The 25059-nt window shown below is 44.5% G+C and overlaps 1 protein-coding gene across 1 annotated transcript in view; it reads right to left on the minus strand.

The window, feature by feature from the left end:
* The window catches only part of prkd1 (protein kinase D1), a gene marked incomplete at both ends in the record, with an annotated part of 226015 nt that overhangs the window by 75525 nt on the left and 125431 nt on the right, over positions 1–25059 (minus strand). Inside the window, 2 exons of the mRNA XM_083634163.1 lie at positions 24080–24281; positions 24453–24530. Of these exons, the coding sequence (XP_083490289.1) occupies positions 24080–24281; positions 24453–24530 (280 nt within the window). The remainder of the gene's footprint in view (positions 1–24079; positions 24282–24452; positions 24531–25059) is intronic.

Below are 25059 nucleotides of genomic sequence, written 5' to 3' on the forward strand. Positions count from 1 at the left end.
CGACCACTCAGACGGATCTGCGGATAATGACCTGCCACTGTTTAACTGCAGCCCCTTTTGCGCTAATCCGGATCTTACACCGGCGAGCGAGGTGAATAAGATACGGACTCGCGGGAGTGCGCGTAGGCCTGCTAATTGTTGTTTAACATGCAGGCCAACCGGCTAGGAGCGGGTTATAATACGGATTCCACTGCATGTTAAGAAGTGGCTTATGTGAAACATATATGTAATCCAGGTGGCATATATATCTGTCGCAAATTAAATTTTGATATAGATGAGTGACAGCCGTAACATGGTTCCACTGTGATGTCCGCTCCAATAAGACTTGGCTTACTTCACGGATACTTCACGTAATACGGAATACTCACAAGAGGGTGAGGTGATGCGTCGAGAGGGACACACGCGTAAGGGGAGTTTAAAAGAGGACACCGTACCCAGACCTGAGTTGTATGTGTGTGTAGTCATGCTTCTTATATAGTATGTCGGGGGACTAAATATAGATAAATTGATTTATTCTATTATGCAAACCCAATGAGTCCTCTTTAAGTTTTTAGCTCTTTTTGCAACTGCTGCGCCTGTTGCTTAATGCACTTTTTATACAATTTTTTAAAGTTTTGTTGTGATGCTTTTAAATGTGCTTTAAAATTGTATTCTCTTCTTTTATTCTTTTATTTTCCTGTCAACCATTTTATGTGAAGCACTTTGAATTGCCTCTGTGTATGAAATGTGCTATACAAATAAACTTGACTTGACTTGACTTCACATTTACTTTTACAATAAAAACACATTTACACAACACATATTTATCAAATTTCAGCACTATATAATATATTGGAGAGTCAAGTCAAGTCATGTTTATTTGTATAGCACATTTCATACACAGAGGCAATTCAAAGTGCTTCACATAAAATGGTTGACAGGAAAATAAAAGAAAAGAAGAGAGTAAAACGGACATTTAAAAGCATCACAACACAACTTTAAAAAAAGAGTATAAAAAGTGCATTAAGCAACTTCATTAAGAAATAAAATTGACATTTAAAAGCATCACAACAAAACTTAAAAAAAAAGAGTATAAAAAGTGCAATAAGCAACAGGCGCGGCAGTTGCAGAAAGAGCTAAAACTTATAGAGGACTCATTGGGTTTGCATAGTGGTAAATGCAGCCTTCCCGTGATTTGATTTGATCCTAGGGACAGTTAATAAGCTGGACCCTGTTGACCTAAGAGTTCTAGACGGTTCGTAGCGTGGGAGGAATTCAGCTATGTATTTTGGGCCTAGGCCATTAAGTGATTTATAGACTAATAACAGTATTTTAAAATCTATTCTCTGACACACTGGCAACCAGTGTAAGGACTTAAGAACTGGAGTGATATGATCAGCTTTCTTAGTCTTCGTTAGAACTCTAGCAGCAGCATTCTGAATGAGTTGAAGTTGCCTAAGTTCTTTTTTGGAGAGACCAGAAAAAAGGCTATTGCAGTACATTACATTACATTACATTACATTACGTCATTTGGCAGACGCTTTTATCCAAAGCGACTTACAATAACACACTTTTTGTCAGCAATAGAGCAATCAACTATGGAGCACAGTCTATGACAACTACAAATCCTGAAGGAACAGTGGTATGAGTTTTAGTTTAGGATTTTTTTTTTTTTTTTTTTTTAATAAAGAGAGAGAAAGAAGAGAGAGAAATAAGTTAGATCAAGAAGGGCCCAGGTGGAGCAAGAAAAGGTGAGTCTTTAGTCTTTTCCGAAAGATCGGCAGTGATTCAGCAGTCCTGACCGAAGGTGGCAGCTCGTTCCACCATTGGGGTGCCAGGGAGGAGAAGAGTCGAGATCGGGATGAGCGACTTTTGAGCGCCCGTAGCGAAGGAGGAGCGAGACGCCCTGCACTGGTGGAGGAGCGAAGGGAGCGGTGAGAGGTTTGGCACCTGACCATAGATTGCAGGTACATGGGAGCTGACTGGTGTACTGCCCTGTAGGCCAGTACCAGTGTCTTGAATTTGATGCGAGCTGCGATGGGAAGCCAGTGGAGGTCCCGGAAGAGGGGAGTGACATGAGAGAATTTGGGTTGGTTGAATACCAGACGGGCTGCAGCGTTCTGAATGAGCTGAAGCGGTCGGATGTCGGTGGCAGGTAGGCCAGCCAGGAGCACGTTGCAGTAGTCCAGGCGAGGGACGATAAGTGACTGGACCAGGAGTTGAGTCGCTTCTCTTGTGAGTAGTCTAACCTACTATAAATGAAGGCGTGAATTAGTTGTTCTAGATCCTGTCTGGACATGTATCCCCTAATTCTTGCTATATTTTTAAGATGATAAAAAGCAGATTTTCTAATTGACTTAATGTGGGAGTTAAAGTTGAGATCGGAATCAATAATAACTCCAAGATTTTTTACTTGATCCTTAGGCTTCAGGGATCGAGACTCAAGGCGTGCAGTGATTTTAAGCCTTTGTTCTTTGGGGCCAAACACGATCACCTCTGTTTTGTCTTTGTTTAGCTGTAGGAAATTCTGGCACATCCAGTTATTTATTTGATCAATGCACTGGCACAATGATTCTATGGGGGCATAGTCAGCTGAGGAAAGAGTTATATACAACTGAGTGTCGTCTGCATAGTTATGATAGGCTACTTTGTTTTTTTGCATAATTAGGCCTAGAGGGAGCATATAAAGGTTGAAGAGAACGGGCCCCATAATGGATCCTTGAGGCACCCCACAGGTCATCCTAGTTAGGTCAGATGTGTAATTGCCAATGGAGACAAAGTACTTCCTGTCTTGAAGATAGGACTTGAACCACTGGAGGACCGTACCCGATAGCCCAACCCAGTTTTCCAGTCTGTCCAATAAAATTGAGTGGTCAACAGTGTCAAATGCAGCGCTAAGATCCAGTAGCACTAGAATCGAATTTTTGCCTGAGTCTGTGTTCATTCTGATGTCATTTATGACTTTAGTAAGCGCGGTTTCAGTGCTGTGATGGGGGCGAAAGCCTGATTGGAGTTTATCTAGGAGATCATTTGAGGTTAGGAATCTATTGAGTTGTAGGTAAACAACCTTTTCAATTATTTTGGCTATAAAGGGGAGATTAGATATTGGTCTGTAGTTACTGATTACCGATGCATCAAGGCTACGCTTTTTTAGTAGGGGTTTAATAACTTCAGTTTTCAGGGACTCAGGAAAAGTGCCGGTCACAAGGGATCTATTAACTATTTGCAATAGGTCCGACGACAGACAGTTATAAACGCTTTTAAAAAAGCTTGTTGGAAGGGTATCGAGACAGCACGAAGATGATTTAAGGCCTTGCCAGTTTCCTCTAAGATGTCGTGGTCGATAACGCTGAACTGGGACAAATTTATCGAACTAGGGATCTGCGGGTAGGATGATGTCACAGCATTTCTTGGTGTGGAGCCACTAATAGCCTGCCTGATATTAATAATTTTATCCGTAAAAAAGGCAGCAAACTCATTACATTTGACAGTAGAGAGGAATTCAGGTGCTACACAGAGAGGCGGATTAGTCAGTCTATCAACTGTGGCAAATAGAGTGCGTGCATTGTTCACATTTTTGTTAATTATCTCGGAAAAGAACGATTGTCTCAACCTTTTCAGTTCGAGGTTGTAGGAGTGAAGGCTTTCTTTGTAAATATCATAGTGAATGTGAAGATTAGTTTTCCGCCATTTACGCTCAGCTTTCCTGCAATCTTTCTTTTTGCATCTAACGGATGCAGAATTTCGCCAGGGTGCTTTAATTTTGCCAGACAGCAATTTTAATCTAACAGGCGCCACACTATCAATAGTATTCAGAATTGTTGAATTGAAGTTATCAAGAATCTCATTGACAGAAGCTGATGTGGGGAGGAGATAAAGAAAATGTCTCCATAAACAGCGCGCTGGTGCCTGCATTAATGTCTCGTCTTTTAGCGGTTTGTGACCTATTAATGATCTCAGGGGAGATTTCCATTTCAAAAAAGATGCAAAGATGGTCAGACAACGCAACATCAATAGTCGACACAGAAGAGGACTTGAAGCCCCTAGTAATAACTAAATCCAGGGTATGGCCTCGGTTGTGAGTAGGCCCTGAAACATGTTGAGACAGATCAACAGTATCAAGTAAGATATTCAGTTCTTTGGCAAAATTATCCGTCGGGTTATCAATATGAATATTGAAATCCCCAGCAATAGATATACAGTCATGTTCAATGAAAATTAAGGAGAGAAGATCAGCAAATTCAACGAGAAAGCTGGCTGAGTATTTTGGTGGTCTATAGATATTCAGCAGTAACACAGTGGTTGAGCATTTCAGAATAGCAGCAAGGTATTCAAACGATGGAAAGTCTCCAAATGTTACCTGCTTACATTGAAACATATCAGAAAAGACAATCGCTACCCCCCCCCCCCCCCCCCCCCCCCCCCCCACCCCCTCTTATCAGCTCTGGGAGTGTCAATGAAGCTATAATTGGGGCAGTGCTGATTCGGACAGAACAGCCACTCTGTTGTTCATATCGAGCCAGGTTTCGGTGAGGAACATTAAATCCAGATTATGACTGGTAATCAGATCACTGATGAGGAGAGATTTATTTGACAGCGACCTAACATTAAGGAGTGCGGCTTTAATATTTTTAGAGCCTGGAACTTGTATCGTTTGCTTCACAAGGGGAATGGCGATTAAGTCTGATTTAGAAACAGATCGTGTTGGGGGGAAAGTATTACGTCTGTATGAAATCAAGACTGGTATCGAAGCATTGGATCGATAGACCAATAGTGGTTTATCGCAGCCAGTTGCACTTCTAGTGTGGGCTGGCGCAGTTGCAGTTCCTTTATAAGGCTGTGGGACCTTGTTTCTATGGGGACAGGCCGGGATGGAGGGGTCTGGCGTCGGGCTGGTCGACGCTTGGGGACTTGGCCCACAGAGGGGGGGGGCAGATTGGGGGGGGTCTTGGACGGGCGGGGGTGGGGCGCGTCGACTCTTGGGGGACTGCAACCACAGCCGACTGCCGACTCGGGTCGGTGGGTCGGGGGTGGGTCGAGGGGGGTGTGGGGGATGGCGGAGAGAGGGTGGGTGGGGGGGGCGGGGAGCAGGTAGGTTGAGGGGGATGTGAGGGAGGGGACTGTGGGGGGGCCAGGTTCGGGGTCGGGGGTGCTGGGTCGGGGGGGCGTGGGGCATGGCAGTATGGGAGAGGGCTGGAGGGCATGTGAGGGAGGGGATGGTGGCAGTATGGGAGAGGGCTGGAGGGCATGTGAGGGCGTGAGGGGTGTGGGGGATGGCGGAGAGAGGGTGGGTGGGGGTTTTGGGGAGCAGGTAGGTTGAGGGGGATGTGAGGGAGGGGACTGTGGGGGGGCCAGGTTCGGGGTCGGGAGTGCTGGGTCGGTGGTGGGTCGGGGGGACATGGGGCATGGCAGTATGGGAGAGGGCTGGAGGGCGGGGACGGTCGGGGGGCCAGGTCGGGGTCGGCAGTGGTGGGTTGGGGGTGGGGTCGAGGGGGTGTGGGGGATGGCAGAGAGAGGGTGGGTGGGGGGGGCGGGGAGCAGGTAGGTTGAGGGGGATGTAAGGAAGGGGGCTGTGGGGGGGCCAGGTTCGGGGTCAGGAGTGGTGGGTCGGGGGTAGGTCGGGGGGGCGTGGGGCATGGCATTATGGGAGAGGGCTGGAGGGCATGTGAGGGAGGGGACGGTCGAGGGGCCAGGTTCAGGGTCGGGAGGGTAGAACGAGGGGGCTTAGATGGACAGGGGGACTGGGGGATCATAGACAGTCCAAAGCTTATCAGTTCGTTCATCCTGCTGGAGAATGGAATGGGGGAGGGGGGTGGGGAGAGGTGGGGGAGCAAAGAGGTAGAGGAAAGGGCAGCGTCCTCCGCTTCATCCTGGAAGCAGAGAGGAGGAGAGGAGGGGGAGGAGGCAGCGTCCTCCGCTTCCTGTAAGGAAGACGTCATGGTTGGTAGTTGATGAACTTGGAGGTCGCGGAGGGGTGTAGGGGCCGCGAAGGGGGGGGGGGAATGGGATAAGATAGAGCAGAGGGCAGGAGAGGGGGAGGCAGCGTCCTCCACTTCATCCCGGAAGGACGTCATGGTTGGTTGTTGATGAGCTGGGAGTTGGCGGGGGGGAGTAGAGGCTCCGAAGGGGGGGGGGGGGATGGGCTGATATCGCCTGCATGGCAGAGGATATTTCGTCTAGTCGGCTGGCCTCGAGTTGTGGCAACAGGGATTGTTGTTGATGAGACGTGTCGACTGGCAATGTAACCTCGCGGCGAGGGTTGGAGATAGTGGAGAGGATGGGGGGCTCAGAGGGACAATAAACCAGAAGAATTGAGAGAGAAAATAAGATGGCAAGAAGAACTTGATTTAACGATGTCTAAATTTGATTGGGAAAATTTAAGCTTATCTTCACATAAGACAACAGCATCACAGTTCTGGCGAGAATACTCATGGAAGCTTCAATTTTTTAACACCTATTCAACAAGCTAAATTTGACCATTCAGTAACACCAAGATGCTGGAGGGAATGTGGAGAAACTCATGCTAACTATATATCTTCTGGTGTCAAGTCATTTGCCGGTCCTTCTCATGGGCGAGGTGTACACACGTTGCTTAATGTTCCAGCGGGCATAATCTAATCATTCGCGCACATTAAAGCAAACTGGCGAAATTATCTTGTGATAATAAGAGCGGTATGTCAGCTTCATGTGTGGGCGTGCCGATTTCCCCCTCTCCCCTCTCTGCTGCCTGCTCGCTCTCTGGCCAGTCCTTCAGTCCTCCTCCTTCAGTCAGCAGCCCGACAGGGACACAGACAGCTCTGAGAGTCTTGCAAGCCGCCCAACGCTTGTTGAGAAAGCAAATGCACGAAGCGAAATGTGGAAGTATTTTGCTTATGTTGCCGACAGCGAAGGCAAGCCCGGACACATCAAATGAAGCCAGTCTGTAAAAAGTGCTTCAACGCGACGCACGTGAACGGATAAACATCGGACCAGCCAGGCTATTTCTCTCAGACACGGATTCCAACTTCTTCAAATATTTCAGTTCAAAGACTGGTTAGTGAATGTGAATGATACAACATACATGCCCTCTTAAGACAAACGAGTGTGATTTATTGTGTGACAAGCAAACTTATTTCACCATCGGAGTTTTGCCAACCCCCAAAATAAGGAGGATTCCCCATCCAAGTGCACACGTCACTCCCCACCCGCTCTGCAGTGCCGCCCGCCCCCCAACATACAGGCAATTTTGCTGCTATATTCCCACATGCCAGCGCTCAGGTGTGAAGGGAAATTCCGGGAAATGTCCGATATTGACTTACAGGTAATTTTCCGGTACACATGTGTGAAAACGGCTATAGAGAAATGGAGAGACCTAATGGAACAGGTAAAAGAAATGGAGCAGTTAACATATACAATCAGGGGAGAAGTCAGATTGAGATGCATACTGTGGGCCAAATAGAGAGCCGCAGTAATGAGTCCGGAAATCATCGATGCTAACAGCCCTGGTTCTTCACAGTTTTCGCCTATGGGAGTTTTGAATGGGTTTTTGGCACGATGCTTCTAATAATCTCTCTGAGCAACGCTGGCTTAATCAAACGCGAACCAGTGTTTAGTAATATCATCTTCACACACGAGGACCACTTTTACGAGTTTTAAAGTTTTTACGTGCCGTTAAAAGGACGGCTAGCTAGCAAACGGCTAAATGAGACTACACTTTTGAGTCGATGGGGATATATACGTCAATAACGTCACCACTTCAAAGGGCGAACACGGAAATTATCTTCCCTCACCTGGTTCAGCCCCGGGTAATCAGTGCACACATCAACAACAGTCCAGGTTGAGTGCTGACGTGACGTGAAAGCCTATGCGACAGTGTGTAGTTCTGGATTAGCTTAGCTCGAGCATTTTACTTCTAGGGCTCGCATTTACGCTACAACACTCATGAAAGTGGTCCTCATGTGTGAAGATTATCCGACGGAACTCTGGTTCGCGTTTGATTAATCTTGCGTTGCCCAGAGACCGTATTTGAAGCATCGCGGCAAAAACCCATTCAAAAACAAACAGTGAAGAACCAGGAAGTTCGGGACTTCCGCATTCTGCCTACAAAAATACGTCATCCCTGCGGCTCTCTATTGGCGAGCTAGGTAGAAAGTGGGAGTGGTAGAACTTAACGTAAATAATACAGGAGGAAAACACTGCAATTCAGTTTAATAAAATATATATAACATTCAGAATTCTATAGATTGCCAATAGATGGCTATTGGATAAACGGCTATTGGATAAACAGATTAGTCAACAACCAATAGGGGAGCACTTTCTTTTTTTTGTTTTTGTTTTAGTCTTTGTTTTCTTAAAGGAGGAAAGGGAGGGGGTGGGAATCTTATTTGATTAGTATATATATTTTTCTTCTTCTTTTTTCCTCTTTTCTTGAAACAGGGGGGGTTGTGTGTGGGTGTGTGTGTCTGTGTGTGGGTGGGTGGGGGGGTGGGAGGGAGGCTGAGCGAGTGAGTGTATGAGCAGGGGGGGTTGTGTGTGAGTGTGTGTGTGTGGGGGGGGGGGGCGAGAGGGAGGCTGAGTGAGTGTGTGTGTGGGGCTGTGTGAGGGAGGGAGGGGTGACAGTGTGCATGGGTGTGTGTTCTCTCCCTGCCCAAGTGTTGATGTCCTTTTCTTTTTGGTGTTTGTAAAAATATATTTGGATAATTTAGCAAGTAATATGTCATGGTTCACTGTATCGAAAGATTTGGATAATTCTAAGAAGATGCCAGAGTATATTCATTGTTATTTAAGGCAGAATAGATTTTGTCAACCAGATTTAGTAATGCTGTATCTGTCGAGTGATTGAAAATACAGAGAATGTTATCATTATTTGTACGGGGTACGGTGGAACAGTGGTAAGCGCTGTCGCCTCACAGCTCGAAGGTCCTGGGTTCGATTCCCACCTGGGACGCTGTGGGCGCTGGAGTTGTGACCCCCCCCCCATATCTTCAGTGCCTACTGCCCAGGTGGGCTATCTCGTCGAAAGGGCCTTTCTGTGTGGAGTTTGCATGTTCTCCTCGTACCCCCCAGGGGGTTCCTCCGTACATAACCCCCCACTAAAAACATGCAGAAGATCGTCATCCGACCAGTGACGACAACATCTGAAGTTGGTCCAATGATGGTCCAATGAAGGTCCCCGGGCGCTGGAAAGAAATAGCGACCACTGCTCCTGGCCTGCCCCCTGGAGGAAAGGACAAGCCTGGATGGGTCAAATGCAGAGGACATATTTCCCCGGCCACCGTCAGCATGAGTGTGTGTTGTCAAGGATCAAGGATCAAGGATACTTTATTTTTCACTTGCACAGAAATACAGTGTAAAACATGCAGTGAAATGCAATGGGACTTGGTCTCTGCAATGTGCCAGAAAAGGTAGGTATCAATAAAAACAGTAAAAACAATAAAAGACACAGAACATATAAGAGACATAAAGTGCTGATCGTAAAGTGCTATACAGTATCGTCATGTCCTGTCTTTAATTAAAAATAGAAATAAAGTGCCATATTTGGTCCTAATGCTGCTAGTGGCTGGCATTTAGCATGCGAACAGCCTGGGGGAAGAAGCTTCTCTTGAGCCTTTCGGTTTTTGCCTTCAGGCTACAAAGGCGTCTCCCTGACCTCAGCATGGTGAACAGGCCAAAGTTGGGATGTGTGGCGTCCTTCATTATTTTATGAGCTCTTGCTCTCACCCGCTTAGAATAGGTGTCATGCAGGGTGGGCAGAGACACTCTGGTGATACGCTCAGCTGAGCGCACCACCCTTTGTAGGGCTACCTGGTCCCTTTTAGTGCAGCTCCCATACCAGGCGGAGATGTACCCAGTGAGGACACTCGACGGCTGAGGAGTAGAAGGTCTTCAGGATGGATGGTGCGATCTTAAACTTCCTCAGCCGGCGGAGGAAGTATAGGCGTTGTCTGGACTTCTTGAGCATATGCTCAGAGTGCAGACTCCAAGTGAGGTCCTCACTGAGGTACATGCCTAGGTATTTAAAACTGCTGACCCTCTCCACAGGCTCCCCACCGATGGTCAGTGGGGTGTACCCGCTGCCCTTCTTCCTTCTGAAGTCCACCACCATCTCTTTTGTTTTGCTGATGTTCAGGGACAGGTTATTGGACTGACACCATAGTGCCAGGTCTAATACCTGGTTCAGGTAAGCCTCCTCATTGTTATTGGAGATCAGACCTAGCACTACGGTGTCGTCAGCAAACTTAAGGATGGCGGTTGAACTGTCAGAGGCCACACAGTCATGTGTGTAGATGTTATAGAGCAGCGGGCTCAGGACTCTCCCCTGGGGGGCGCCTGTGTTGAGGGTCAGTGAGCTGGAGGTGATGCCGCCGCCCACCCGCACAACCTGGGGGCAACCGGTGAGGAAGTCCAGCACCCAATTACATTACAATTGGGTGTTGAGGCCGCATGCATGTGTTGTAGTGTGTTCGTGTGACAATAAAGACGGGCTGCCGTCTGAAATCGTGTTTTTTTTTTTTTTTTTTAGATGATTCAGAATTATTTTATATACAAGATTAGGAGGACCTTCAGACCTAGCCTGGGTCCAGACCTTGGAATCTGCCCACTCCATGGAGTTGAGTTTGGATGCTCTTGGTCTGGCATTGTCATATGCGAATGCCTTTTCTCCAGTTACACTAGTCTCACGTGGTCAGAACCACAGACTAGTCTTACGTCAGCACACTTCCAGCGACGGAGGGTCTGAATCACAAGTCAGCATTTCCTGGTTTTGCCAGGAGAATCCCCTGGCGAAATCTGATTGGCTGGGCTGTAGGGAAGTCCGGCTCTATGCGTGCATAGAGTACCGCAGGGATGATGTATTTCTGTAGGCTTAGCCAGAAATCGCCACCATGCTGGTTTGTAGGGGGAAAAGGCAATAGGATTTTTGTATGGGGATTTCGGTTAAATGCATGAAATAAAGTCTGTGGCTGGGCGTTCACTTCAAGCCCACTTCAAGAGTTGTGTTCCAGACGTAGATGTATCGTATCTACGGCTGGCTACTGTCAGACTAGTTAAACCCATATTTTTTTCTTTTTTATATATATATTAGGGCTGTCAAAGTTAACGCGAATAACGCGTTAACGCAAATTCCTTTTAACGCCACTATTTCTTTTTACGCGCGATTAACGCATGCACTTTCTTTGATGTTTGAGCCTTGGTCCGACCCGTAGTTTGGGAAATCAGGAAGCAGTAACGTTGATAGCAAGCAGAAACAAAGCTCTGTGAGCAGAAAAGGAGGAAGAAAATAGGTATATGGCAGTGATCCTCACTATTTTCTCCATGAGAGCCACACTAGCCGGTCAAAGTCAAGAGGAGAGCCACTTTTAATGCAAAACCACACAGTAAGTGTTTGATCTAGTTTTTAGTTTATTCAATGATAAAAACCAATGATAAAAAATGTAGAACCAATGATAAAAATGTTAGAGACAATTATAAAAATCATAAAAACATTCAGACCGACTTTATAAAAAAACATTATATATCTATACTATAATTGCGGGAGCGTCTGTCTGTCTGTCTCTCTCTCTCTCTGTCCTTCGCGTATCTCGAGAACCGTTGGTCGGATCGACGTGAAACTCGGGGGGTGCGCTGATGGTGACCCGACGGAGGGCGGTGCCCTGTTTCCGTGCGATTCGGACGCAAAACGCATTCGATATCTGAATATTTGTCTTCAGTTCTGCTCCTTCGGTTCTACTCCTTCAAGCCCTAAGCCGCAGCCCCAGCTTGACACTAATGAGAGTAAACACAGGGTCGTCACTTTAACGACCCTGTGTTTACATTGCTGTGAGAATGAGGGAGGCCAGCATCCCATCCTCAGGTTCCAATTAAAAAATGTCTTCCAATGCAGCGGAGAGTGGGCAGCATGAAGGAGCAAAGAATAGTAGGAGAATATGTATTTGTAAGCTGAATAAGCAGTCACGCATTCAGAAATAATATCCTCTAGGGCAGGGATACTCAACTTGCTTTGCCCGGGGGCCACTTTTGTGAAATGATAGGAGGCCAGGGGCCAGTTAATAAACAAACAACATACATTTTTCCGTAGCGGATTGTAGTTTTTTGGGGTGTCAGCCGGAGTTTAGTCTGACAATGTTGTGCACACCGGATAGTTAGTTAGGTTAAGTTAAGTACATATATAAGTGCCTGGGTAGCGAGCAGACGGCGGTATTTGACAATTTGGTGTGCAGTGCCGCATTTCATGCAATTTGGACTTATTCCAGGACTGTTTGTATGTATTTTCTTCGCATATCTCGAGAACCGTTTTTTGGATCGACTTCAAACTTGCGCTTAGGGGGATCTGACAGAGTGCAGTGTGTGTGCATGGGGGAACGGGCACTGCACTAGTCTATCTAATAATTGGAGGAGCGTCTGTCTCTCTGTCCTTCGTGTATCTCGAGAATCGTTGGTCGGATCGACTTTCGTCGGTCCGCCGACCCGACGGAGTGTGGTGCCCTGTTTTCGTGCGATTCGGATGCGAAACACGTTCGATATTAATACCTTTGTGGGTAACACTTTACAATAACGTACACAAATACTATAGTAGTTACTAGTAAACTAACCATTAACTAATAGCCAGTTAATGAGTAGCTAATGAAAAATTTGGCATTAGTCAATCACTAGTTAATCATAGTTAATGAGTAGGTAGTCATTAGTTAATGATTAGTATCTAATTTCCTGAGTAGAGTAGTTAATCATTACCTAATGATTACTAAATGTCAGCTCGTGAATAGAGTAGTTAATCATTACTTAATCATTCCAAAATGTCAGTGTGTGAATGTATTAGTTAATCATTAGTTAATCATACATTGTGAGTATAGTAGTTAATCATTAGTTCATGATTAGTTGTTAGTTCCTTAGTAGAGTAATTACTCATTAGTTAATGGTTAGTCAATGGTCAGTTTGGGAGTATATAGTTAATTGTTAGTTATTCATTACTTAATTACTTAATTATTACCTGTCCATTAGTTACTCTTTTTGTGTACCCTATTGTAAAGTGGTGCATCATACTCAGTAGTTTATGAATACTGAATCATTACTTAATTATTATCTGTCTATTAGTTAGTCTTTTTGTGTACCCTATTGTAAAGTGGTGCATCATACTCAGTAGTTTATGAATACTGAATCATTACTTAATTATTACCTGTCCATTTGTTACTCTTTTTGCACCCTAATATAAAGTGAAAGATATGCTTATCAAATAAACACTCCCTTCCAGGTGAGATTCAAACCCTGAACCCCAAGATTGTTAAATTGTAAGTCTGGTTCTTTACCATCTGAGCTAACCAGCCTGTTGCTTCTTGAGCCATACTATCGAATGTAGAGCCGGAGACCAAGTATTATAGTTTAAAGGTATATTCCACCCAAATACTACTTTCGGTCCAAGTACTTACAAGTACTTAGACATAAGTAGTATTTGGCCGAAACATACCTAAGTACTTGGACATGAAGTAGTATTTGGATGGAATATACCTTTAAAACTATAAGTATTTGGAGAGAAGGTAGTATTTGGGTGGAATATATCTTAAAAACTATAAGTACTTGAACAGAAAGTAGTATGTGGATAGGACATAATACTTAGTCTCTGACTCTACAGACCTATAGTATGGCTCTACCAAACAACAGGCTGGTTAGCTCAGATGGTAGAGAACCAGACTTACAATTTAACAATCTTGGGGTTCAGGGTTTGAATCTCACCTGGAAGGGAGAGTTTATTTGATAAGGATATCTTTCACTTTATATTAGGGTGCGAAAAGAGTAACAAATGGACAGGTAATGATTCAGTACTCATAAACTACAGAGTATGATGCACCACTTTACAATAGGGTACACAAAAAGAGTAACTAATGGACAGGTAATAATTAAGTAATGATTCAGTATTCATAAACTACTGAGTATGATGCACCACTTTACAATAGGGTACACAAAAAGAGTAACTAATGGACAGGTAATAATTAAGTAATTAAGTAATGAATAACTAATAATTAACTATATACTCCCAAACTGACCATTGACTAACCATTAACTAATGAGTAATTACTCTACTAAGGAACTAACAACTAATCATGAACTAATGATTAACTACTATACTCACAATGTATGATTAACTAATGATTAACTAATACATTCACACACTGACATTTTGGAATCATTAAGTAATGATTAACTACTCTATTCACGAGCTGACATTTAGTAATCATTAGGTAATGATTAACTACTCTACTCAGGAAATTAGATACTAATCATTAACTAATGACTACCTACTCATTAACTATGATTAACTAGTGATTGACTAATGCCAAATTTTTCATTAGCTACTCATTAACTGGCTATTAGTTAATGGTTAGTTTACTAGTAACTACTATAGTATTTGTGTACGTTATTGTAAAGTGTTACCCATTTGTGTTCAATCAAGCGTGTGCCCCTTCAAGCCCTGGCTTATCTGGGCTAAGTGTCAACACTGATGTGAGTACAGTCGTTGAGTAAACAGAGTCGTTAACTAAGTCAACATCAGTCCGTGAGATTGAATGGGGGGGGGGGGGTATCTTATAAGGCAGGGGTGCCCAGGCATAGCGCCACCTACTGGCAACATAGAAAATGTGGTTTATCTCAAGAACCATTTGTCAGATCGACTTCAAACTTGCGCTTAGGGGGACCTGACAGAGTGCAGTGTGGAGGAGTGCGCTTAGGGGGACTCAAGGAGGTGCAGGGAGCTGAATTATGTGCAATTTGGCATAGCGCCACCTACTGGCAAGACAAAAAGCGGTTTATCTCGATAGCCATTCATCTGATCGACTTCAAACTTGGTAAGTGTGCTGCTGGGAACCTGACATAGAGCAGTGCCGAATTCTGTGCAATTCGGCACAGCGCCACCTACTGGCAACACAAAAAGTGGTTTATCTTGAGAACCGTTCACTTCAAACATGGGGAGTGTGCTCCTGGGAACTCAAAGTAGTGTGGCGCTGAATTTCTTGCAATTTGACATAGTGCCACCTGCTGGCAACACAAAAAGCAGTTTATTTCGAGAAACATTTGTCCGATTGTGACTTCAAACTTGGGGAGTGCGCTGCTCGGACCCTGATGGAGTGCGGTGCCGCATTTCATGCAATTTGGACTTATTCCAGGAGTGTCTGTATGTCTGTCCTTCGCGTATCTCGAGAACCGTTTGTCAGATCGACTTCAAACTTGCGCTTAGGGGGACCTGACAGAGTGCAGTGTGTGCGGGGGGAAGCGCCCACGGGGTGGTGCATGGGGGAACGGGCACTGCACTAGTATATAATAATAATTTATTTTATAAGGCACCTTTCAAGGCACTCAAGGTCGCCGTACAATTAAAAATGGTTAAAAAATTACAATCAAACAATCAAAAAATGCAAAAGCAGAAATAATACAAAGCCTGCAGCAGAGCAACAAAGGGAACAGCATGTCAACAGACATACGCCTGCCTAAACAGGTGGGTTTTTAGGTGAGTTTTGAAAGTGATAATGGAGTCAATGGGCTCTATCATTGCATTGGCCTATGAACTGCGCTCAACGCCAGACGCAGCCCAGAGTAGTGGGCGTGGACCAGCGCACTTGATATTTTGGTATCGGCGCTACACGCAGCATTAAGCATTACAACCACGCCTTTTAAGCGTAAAATTATGTGCAGTACACAAATCACATGCTTCACTTTTCAGCTCCAATTCCACGGAGCGATCCAGTCCGGCTTCAGAAAAGCCGAGGGCTCTGATCTCCCCCCCCTTTATCCCCTCTGTCTGTCTCCATATATAGGCTATTATTCCATTATTATTCTCAAACCAATCTAACTGCAGTTTAAATACTGCAAGCATGTAAATACGCTACACTATAGCAAGATCAAAGTGAAAAGAATGTTCTAAACGCATCAGCTAGAAAAATATAGCCGATCCCTATGATGAGATTAATTAGATTGGTGAACGTTTGTCCAAAATGATATCGTTTTCTCTCCCCTGCTGCACAGGTAGGATGATGCACATAAATATAGCCTACATTATGTAAAGTCATTGCAGAAATGTGTTTTTATTGTAAAACTAAAATGTGAAGTAGAGCCAATTTATTGGAGCGGACATCACAGTAGGACATGCCAGTAGAACCACGTTACACTGTCACTCATCTAAATCACGTTAAATCTACAAGGGATATATATAGCCCCAATATGACATGTTTCACATAGGGTGGTGTTTTCATTTCGATGTTTTATTTGCTCCAATATTGAAATGTTCTACAATTGCAGGTTGTGTTCACATTACACTTTATTTAGATCTACCTTTATATCTATTTCGGCTCATTTGGTTGCTATTTATTAGCAAAATGGATTAGCCCAATGCATGCTGGGAGATTTCACATGTGTGACTGTTGCAGGGATGCCAGGCAGTGAGGCCAGAATTATCTCGTTTTCTCTCGCCTTCACTGCACAGGTAGGATGATGCAACACCCTCTGAATGTCACGGGCTCAAAACTGTCATGTTAGAAAAAACGGTCATGTTGTTATACTATTGTGTTGTGTCTGTCTGAGCGAGGGAGTCAGAGAGAGAGAGAACCGGCAAACTTTTTTTCAAGTATTGTGCCTGTCAGACTGATGAGCAAGAGAGAGGGAGTGACACAGAGAAGGGCGACAGAGGAGAGGCAGAGGAGCGCTCCGCGCAATCGGCGCACTGAATAGGCCTGGTTTTCAAAAGCGCAAAGCGCTAAATTAAAGCCAGGTGGGAAGATATCATTAGGCCGGCATTTAAGGCCGAAACGCCCATTCTCGCCCATTCTGGGACTGCGCCACGCCCATTTCACCTAAAGCGCATTTGGGGGCCTAAAGCCATGTTGATATCTTCCCGAGGCAGGCGCAAGGCATGTTTTTTTGCGTTTAAGGCTCGTTTTTGCGCCAAAGGCCTGTGGGAGAATAGGGCCCAATGTTCCTGATGTCGGGGGGGAGGGAGTTCCAGAGGTGAGGGGCCGAGCTGGGGGGACGGTCAGGTTGATGGAGGAGGCAGACCTGAGGGACCGGGTGGGATTGTTGATGTGGAGGAGGTCAGACAGGTATGGAGGGGCGAGGTTATGGATGGTCTTGAATGTATGATATAAAAAACATTCAGGCCGACAATAAAAAATGATAAAAGTGATGAAAACATTCACACCGACTTGATTAAAAAAATATATATGAAAACATTCTGATGTCCAGTCTGTCTCTCTCTGGGATGCAGCTCCACACACCTCCAGCTCAGTAAACAGCCTGTGCTTTCCTGGTTCACAGGACACACAGGACATTGCACACAATGCACAGTGGCACAATTATCCACATGAGAGCATGAGAAGTGCTGGTTGAAGGCCTAACCTTCTGTTTCTTAGCAAGAAGAAGTATTCATAGATCATAGACCATAGCACGGGGAAGGAAGTGATTCTACTCGGAGATTTTAATGTAAATTGGACTGACAAAACAGGTAGAAAGAAGTTAAAAGACACTATTAATATTTACGATTACACTCAAATGACAATAGGACCAACTCGGATAACTAGAACAACTAAAACTCTAATCGACCTCATCTTTTCCAATAAACCCGATAGAATTCTAAATTCCTATAATTACATAACAGGTATATCTGATCATAACCTCACACTAATTACTCGTAAATTAAATTAAAAATGGTTGTCTTACAGAACTGATAAAAACCAAATCTCTTATCGAATACCAAAGAAAGATCTTAGTAAGTTAGACACTGAACTAAAACAGACTAACTGGAACAGCATGCCCTCGGCGGAAGATTTGGAAACCTCCTGCCAGGTTTTTTTTTAACCAAATAAACTTAATTAAAAATAAATTCATGAAAAAAATCCTCAATAAAAGTAAAAAAATAAATCTCCCCTGGTTATCAGAACCTGAATGGTCTCTAATGAAAAAAAGAGACCACGCTCTAAAAACTGCGCTAAAATCTGGCCTCACTACTGATTTACTAGTGTTTAAAGGCCTGAGAAATAAAGTAGTAAACGCTCTTAGACGGGCAAAAGCAACCTTTTTCGTAAACATCATAACTCAAGCCAAGGGTAATAGTCAGTTAGTTTGGAAACACATTAATAATATCTCAAGAAAGGAAGATGGGGCCCCCAAACGCCTTGAAATTAGAGTAAATAATATCTTAACTCAGGACGAGAAAGTAATCGGAACATCCTTTAATGAGTTATTTAGAGACTCAGTCTTGGAGCTGGCAACAACATTTGGCCACAGGGAGGGTGTGATCTCTCCACCAGACTATGCCCACCCTGTCTTCTCCCTCACTGAGCCAACTGAACAGGAGGTTTTGAAAACTCTATTGGCCTTAAAAACCTCTAATGCTCTGGACGTGTATGGCCTTGATTCCTGTATTTTTAAGCAGAATGCAACCACTTTGTGCGCTTCAATCATTATGTTGCTTAATCGGTCTATTAACTCATTGAGTGCCAGCCACTTTTGGAAGACGGATGCTCCCAGTGCCAGCCCTTTCAGAGCGTTTTCAGTGATATCTCGAGGCCCACAGAATATTGTGTGATATTACTATGTAAACACCGAACACGCCCAAAGAACGATGAGACTCTATTGTATCATCAGCAAAAAAAAGTTTATTGATATCATTTTCCGTTCTTTAGTTATCAGCCGGAGAAGATAGGTTGTTTTCAGCAAAAACAGACGTTTCAAACTAGAAGCTGAGATAATCAGCCTTTTGTGAAATGAAGCATTTCAAGCACATCACTGACTCTGAAGCTAATATTTTCTGATGTAGTGACACCTCAAAAATAATTTCCTTCAATAAAAGAGCGAAAACAAAGGAATTTTGATGGCAAAATAATATTTTTTAGCTGCAACCAGCAGCGCTGGCCCCTGCGTGCGCAGACCCTACACTTTCTTGCTGGTCTTGATTTACTGCTGGTGGGCATCAGATATTCTAGCTTGCCAATCTGTCCATCGAGCCTGCTGTCTGGGTCTGTCTGGATTGGTGTTGTATGCTGCCCTGCGTGCCCCACCCCTCTCAACTGCAAACCCCTCCTCCGTGGGTGTGTCTCTGGTGGCTCTCTGCTGCGTTTGCTCTGCACTAAAAACCCAGCTTTTTCACAGCGTTCCGCGTGTATTTGTCACCGGCTCCCAGCGCTTCCAGTTGAGAATAATAACAACTCCACAACTAATCATGTGGAGGGGCTATCGCAGCGGACACGGAGGGGCTCAATTGTGGGAGCAGATTGGCTGCTGCAGGCACAGCTAACGTTATGCTTCATGCATATCGATGCATACCGATGCGGTTTCCGTTTCATCACGGGGCTTCTTCTGCTGTTTTTCCTCACCTTTCTCTAATCTGGAGAGCACTGTCGCCACCTAATGGGTCCGTAAAATAGGTTATACACATTCAACATGCCCCAAATTTTTACAGGAGATGTATCAGGCGATCCACGTCCCACCGTCAAAAAACGCATTTGACGTCGTTCGACGTCATTGGCACTCTACGTTACTACTTGGTTTGACGCCGATCGACGTCATTGGCACTCAATGAGTTAAAGATGCCGTTTTTCCTGATGGTCTGAAAACGGCAGTCATCTCTCCCATCTATAAGAATGGTGACCGCTCAGAACTAAGCAATTATAGACCGATTAGCATCTTGCTCATCCTATCAAAAGTGATGGAAAAAGTTGTTGCATGCCAATTAACAGCCCACTTGAATTCCAGTCATCATCCACTTCATCCTATGCAATTCGGTTTCAGGCCTCAACACTCCACTGAAACAGCAAACTGTTACTTTGTAGAGGAAATAAAGAGCATGCTGGACAAAGGAGGAGTAGTTGGTGCTATTTTCATAGACCTGAAGAAAGCTTTTGATACAGTCAACCATAATGTACTGCTATCAAAACTTTCCAGACATAATATCTCGACCCATACGATGAAGTGGATGACATCTTACCTGAACAACAGAAAGCACTGTACCCGAATCAATGGTCATACTTCCCCACTCTCAGATTGCTCTACGGGGGTTCCCCAAGGTTCGGTCCTGGGTCCTGTCTTCTTCGGTGTGTACATAAATGACCTCCCCCACATCTTTACAGATGTGAGGTTACAAATGTACGCGGACGACACGGTCATTATGTACACGCTGACTCCAAACAGAAAGCTGCATCTGTGCTCACAGTCGCTATGGAAAAGTTAGCTAATTGGCTGAACGACTCCTGAGTCCTGCCTGACCTTGAATGTCTCTAAAACCGTGAATATGTATTTCTCCATAAGGCATAATAACACCCCTCCACCTGACATCTTTGTTAAGGGTCAGAGAGTGGAGGTTGTCCAGGAGTTTAAATACCTGGGTATTATTTTAGATAGCAACCTCTCCTTCAAAAAGCACATAAAGAAAACTGCAGGGACTGTCAAACGTAATCTTCGGCAATTTAGATGAATTTGATGTCAGCTGAGCACAGATGCGGTGATACTGTATCTTCATTCTTTCATTTTATCACATCTGTCTTACTGTGCCACTACTTGGTCCCAGGCCCAACAGTTATCATCATTGTGACATCATCAAGAAATATAACTTTCTAACTCTTGAGAATTTTCTGTTGATGGCAAATGTCTGTTTGTTGTATAGGATCTTCCACGGCCTTGCCCCCCGCCTTTCAACAAATTAGTGACAAATCGCAACACCAGTGTGAGAACAAGAGCCTCCACTAGAGGGGACTGTTGCGTGCCTTTTAGATTGACTAAATTTAGTCAATCTGCATTCACGGTTAAGGCGGGCATGCTGTGGAACACCCTGACAGCAGTAATTAAGGGCTGTAGTACCCTCAGATGTTTTAAATCCTCCATTAAGAAGTAGCTGAGAGAGGGTCAGTCTTGCGGCCACCTATAGTCATTGGTGTGGCCTCATATACTGTTTCTTTCTGTGCTATGTTATTTATTTTTTACCATTTGCCAATGTGTGATTTTAGTGGATTGCTATCTACCTCTATGTGTTCTATTTTTACTGTTATGCGTATTGTATATGTTGTATCTTGCTAATAGTAAGTATCATTTTTTGTCATGTTTCTTGATTGTTTAGACATTAGGATTTTCATTTAATTGCTGTATTTGATATGTACTGTGTGTGCACAGGACTCTGTGTGCCCAGGGACTACAGATGCAAATTAGCTTTTAGCTATCTCTGGTGCAATATTTATTGTGTACTGTCCCTGCTTCAATAAACAATAAAGATAAAGATAAAGATAAAGATAAAGATAAAGATAAAGATAAAGATCTCCAGTCTGTCTCTCACTGGGATGCAGCTCCACACACCTCCAGCTCAGTAAACAGCCTGTGCTTTCCTGGTCTCCACACCCAGCTCAGTAGGCTAAACAGCTGCTTTGCTTATCGTTAAAACTCCGACGCTGGGAGGGGGGTTAACGTGACTCGATTGTTGCAGCTTGCGCATTTCGTCTTAACGAGGAAATGCCAGCTGCAACAATACGCCCTGTCATTCACACCTGAAGCACTCTTCTGCTCCCTCCGACTGACCCAATCCCTCCACGAGGCATTGGCTTGTTTGCAGTGTTGCCAGATAGGCTACCGGTATATGGTGAGTTTCAACCCCCATTTGGTGCTCCAAAGAGCCACAAACCTGGCAAGTTTGACGCCGCAGTGAGGGAATTGTTTTGACAGTAATTGTATTATTTATATCAGCTGCGAGCCGCCAATGAAAGAGTCTAGAGCCGCCATCGTCTCGCGAGCTGCGCAATGAGGAACTAGGGTATATGGCAAGTTCAGCTTCAAATTGAGAAAGATGTCCTGCATTTTGGGTGAGAGAGAGAGAGGGAGCGCATCAGCTCTCCCCGTCTGTCTCATCTCTCACCATGGCAGAGAGAGTGAGAGACAGACGGAGAACGGGGGGGAGACAGAGAGGGAGAGAGAGAGGCAGTGAATGCGAGCGAGACAGACAGACAGGCAGTGAGAAAGAGCAGGGAGGGCGATCAGACCAGAGAGAGAGACCGATGGAGAACGGGAGAGAGAGAGACCGAGAGAGAAAGCGAGAAAGAGAGAGCAGGGAGAGAGCATGCACGCAGCTGCTCCTGTCTGTGGCTCGAGAGATGTAGAGGATAGCACCAATTAACTTCACACAGTGCAGCCTGAGAGATCTGTATTACCAGTAACTAGTAGCAATAATAACAATTTACCAATGGCCAAATACTTACCCATACTAATGATAATAGTTACTATCCATATTAATACAACAGTGCATCTTTCCACAAAGCTCTCAGTAGCCTCGGTAGCCTACCTCGGTTTAAGGTAGATTTAGAACAGATTAAAAAAATGTGCGTTAATCGCGATTAACTATGGACAATCATGCGATTAATCGCAATTAAATATTTTAATCGATTGACAGCCCTAATATATATTTTACTTTAAAAATTTTATAGAACAATATACAAGACAAAAAGGGCTCAGACACAGGAAGAGAAAGGGAAGAAAACACATCATTGACATTCAACATTACAATATGGTGCTAGCAGTCGCATAAGGTGCTTATGTGTTCGTAAGAGATAATGTGTATGGGATCCCAAGCAAGGGGTCCATGAGATACCAGCCGGGCGAGCCATCTGTCACCCCTAGCCTCAGTTACTCGTCAAAGTAGGCCAAAAATGGCTCCCAGATAGTTGAGAACGTTTTAAGTGAGTTTGGATCTCAGGGACCTGAGTCTCTCCATCTGTATAACAAAGATGTCCATCAGCCACACCTGAAAAGAAGGTGAAGAGGAGGACTTCCATTCCTTCAGAATGAGTCTTTTGGTGACAGTTGTCGCCAGTGTAAGAGATTGTTGCACAGCTGTAGGGAAGTTCAGTGAAGACTCCGAGCTGAAGATGGCGAGTTCTGCCTCTGGCTGTAGGGTTATTTTGTAAACCCATACAATTAAACATTAATGTTGTATTAGCTGTTAGCTGTCTAATAGCCAATGCTATTAGCATCAATGGTTTTGCGAATTGAAGTATTGAAGCTCAAACGCACGTACAGTAGGTCGGAGATGACACATTTGCCACTTGCCACCTCCAGCCATAAACAAACGCAGCATTAAGCCCAATGAGTTCAGCTGGCCCAGGTGAACCCAATCAGCCTAAAGAGCCCAACACCAGGGCCCCGTTCCAATACCCATACTTCCATACTATTTAGTAGGCAAAAAAAGAATTAGTATGTCCCAATACATAGTATGTCAGATGCAGTATGCCAAGAGTACCAGTATGTTGTACTACATCAGCTCCTATTTCGGAGTATGCATCGATGCATGCTGCGCCAGCCAAACTTCCCCACAATCCTTTGCGCAGCGGAAGTTCTTCTTCTTCTAATGTTTTATGGCGGTTGGCAAACAACTTTTTGTGCATTACCGCCACCTACTGGAGTTACGTCGCACTGACTGAGCTGCATGTATAATCCACGCCCACCTCCATGACGCCGTGAACACGTCAATAACTATGATAAAAACACTGACAGAAATATGCACGTTATTATACTGTTAAGAATGAGACTGCATGTAAGTATCATCACATCAGTTTATTAGAAACAACATACATTACAATATAACAGCAATTTGTTTATTTGATTGTCTGTTCCAATTTTGTAAATGCTTAGTCTGAATTTTTTGTATAATGTACTGTTTGTTATTGCCAAACTTTGTTTATTGAATAAAAAAAAAAGAAAAAAAAAACTCAAATGTGGCGCTGCGGACGTCGGCGGAAGTGAGCAAGAGGTCGGAGTTCAGGAAGCTCACGTGACGACAGATGTAGTGTGTCCCAATAGTATGCATTTTGCATGCATGCTACACACTACAATCCATACTTTGTGAGGGCAGCGGCAGTACATACTACAAGAAAGAAGTACAAGTATGGGTATTGGAACGCAGCCCAGGCTCCTGCCAGACAGGGCCAGGAGAGTGGGAGAGCGGTCACAAAAGCTAAACTCTTATCAGATGGGTGCCCCTCGGAAAAAATCTTATCAAATGGGGGTCCGTAGTCTAATTTGTGTCAGTTTATTGGACCTTGATGTGCAAGTTTGAGAACCACTGAAATAGTTGACTATTCTGTGAAAACTCATACTAGTAAAAAACTAGTACCTGATGGCGCGGTTGGACTCGTCCAGGTCGGGGTCGTGGAGGTCACACAGGTCTCCAGGCCCCGCCTCCAGCAGCAGACCCCCCTCTGATGTCATCGCGTCCTCCAGGTCATCCAATAGGCCACTGCCTCTGTCGCTGTCATGGTCATCAAGACAACCGTCCGCCATGACCATGTCTGACACCGCGCCCGGACTCTGAAGCTCTATGGGCCAAAGACAGATCTATAGACTGTGTGTGTGTGTGTGTGTGTGTGTGTGTGTGTGTGTGTGTGTGTGTGTGTGTGTGTGTGTGTGTGTGTGTGTGTGTGTGCGTGTGCGTGCATGTCTGTGTACTCAGATGAAACTCACCTCCGTTTGACTAGGATGAAACTCACCTCCATTTATAGAGACTTCTCCCAGACAGTTGTTTGGTACTTTTGGGGCACATCGCTTATGACAGTTAAATTTACAATCTGAGGAAGAGAGAGGGAGAACATTCATAGCATTATGTGTGTTATATGTGTGTGTGTGTGTGTGTGTGTGTGTGTGTGTGTGTGTGTGTGTGTGTGTGTGTGTGTGTGTGTGTGTGTGTGTGTGTGTGTGTGTGTGTGTGTGTGGGGAAGGGTGGACAATCGATTGATTGATTGATTGATTGATTGATTGAATGGATTCAAACTAGCAACCTCCTGGTCACAAGCCTCCTTCTGGGCTTCTAAGCTGCCATCGCCAGCTTAAATGATGTTCCCGTCCTGTCCAATGCAATGCAATGAGAGACTCTTTCCACTAAGTGGCTACTGTGTCCAGTCCTGTTTTTGTGTCCCATGTCAAGGTGTTGTATATTGTCTCTACATACACTAGCCTACACGTTTACATTATTCTAAATGTGTACAAAGATATGAAAGACAATACCAACCTGATGGTACAGAAAACGCAAATGGCAGGACACAAAAAGCTTTAAATGTTATTTGTTTGATCAGAGACAGATAATTTAGACACCCCACT

The sequence above is a fragment of the Poromitra crassiceps genome, assembly GCF_964638095.1.
Source record: "Poromitra crassiceps genome assembly, chromosome: 3".
Classification (NCBI taxonomy): Eukaryota; Metazoa; Chordata; class Actinopteri; order Beryciformes; family Melamphaidae; genus Poromitra; species Poromitra crassiceps.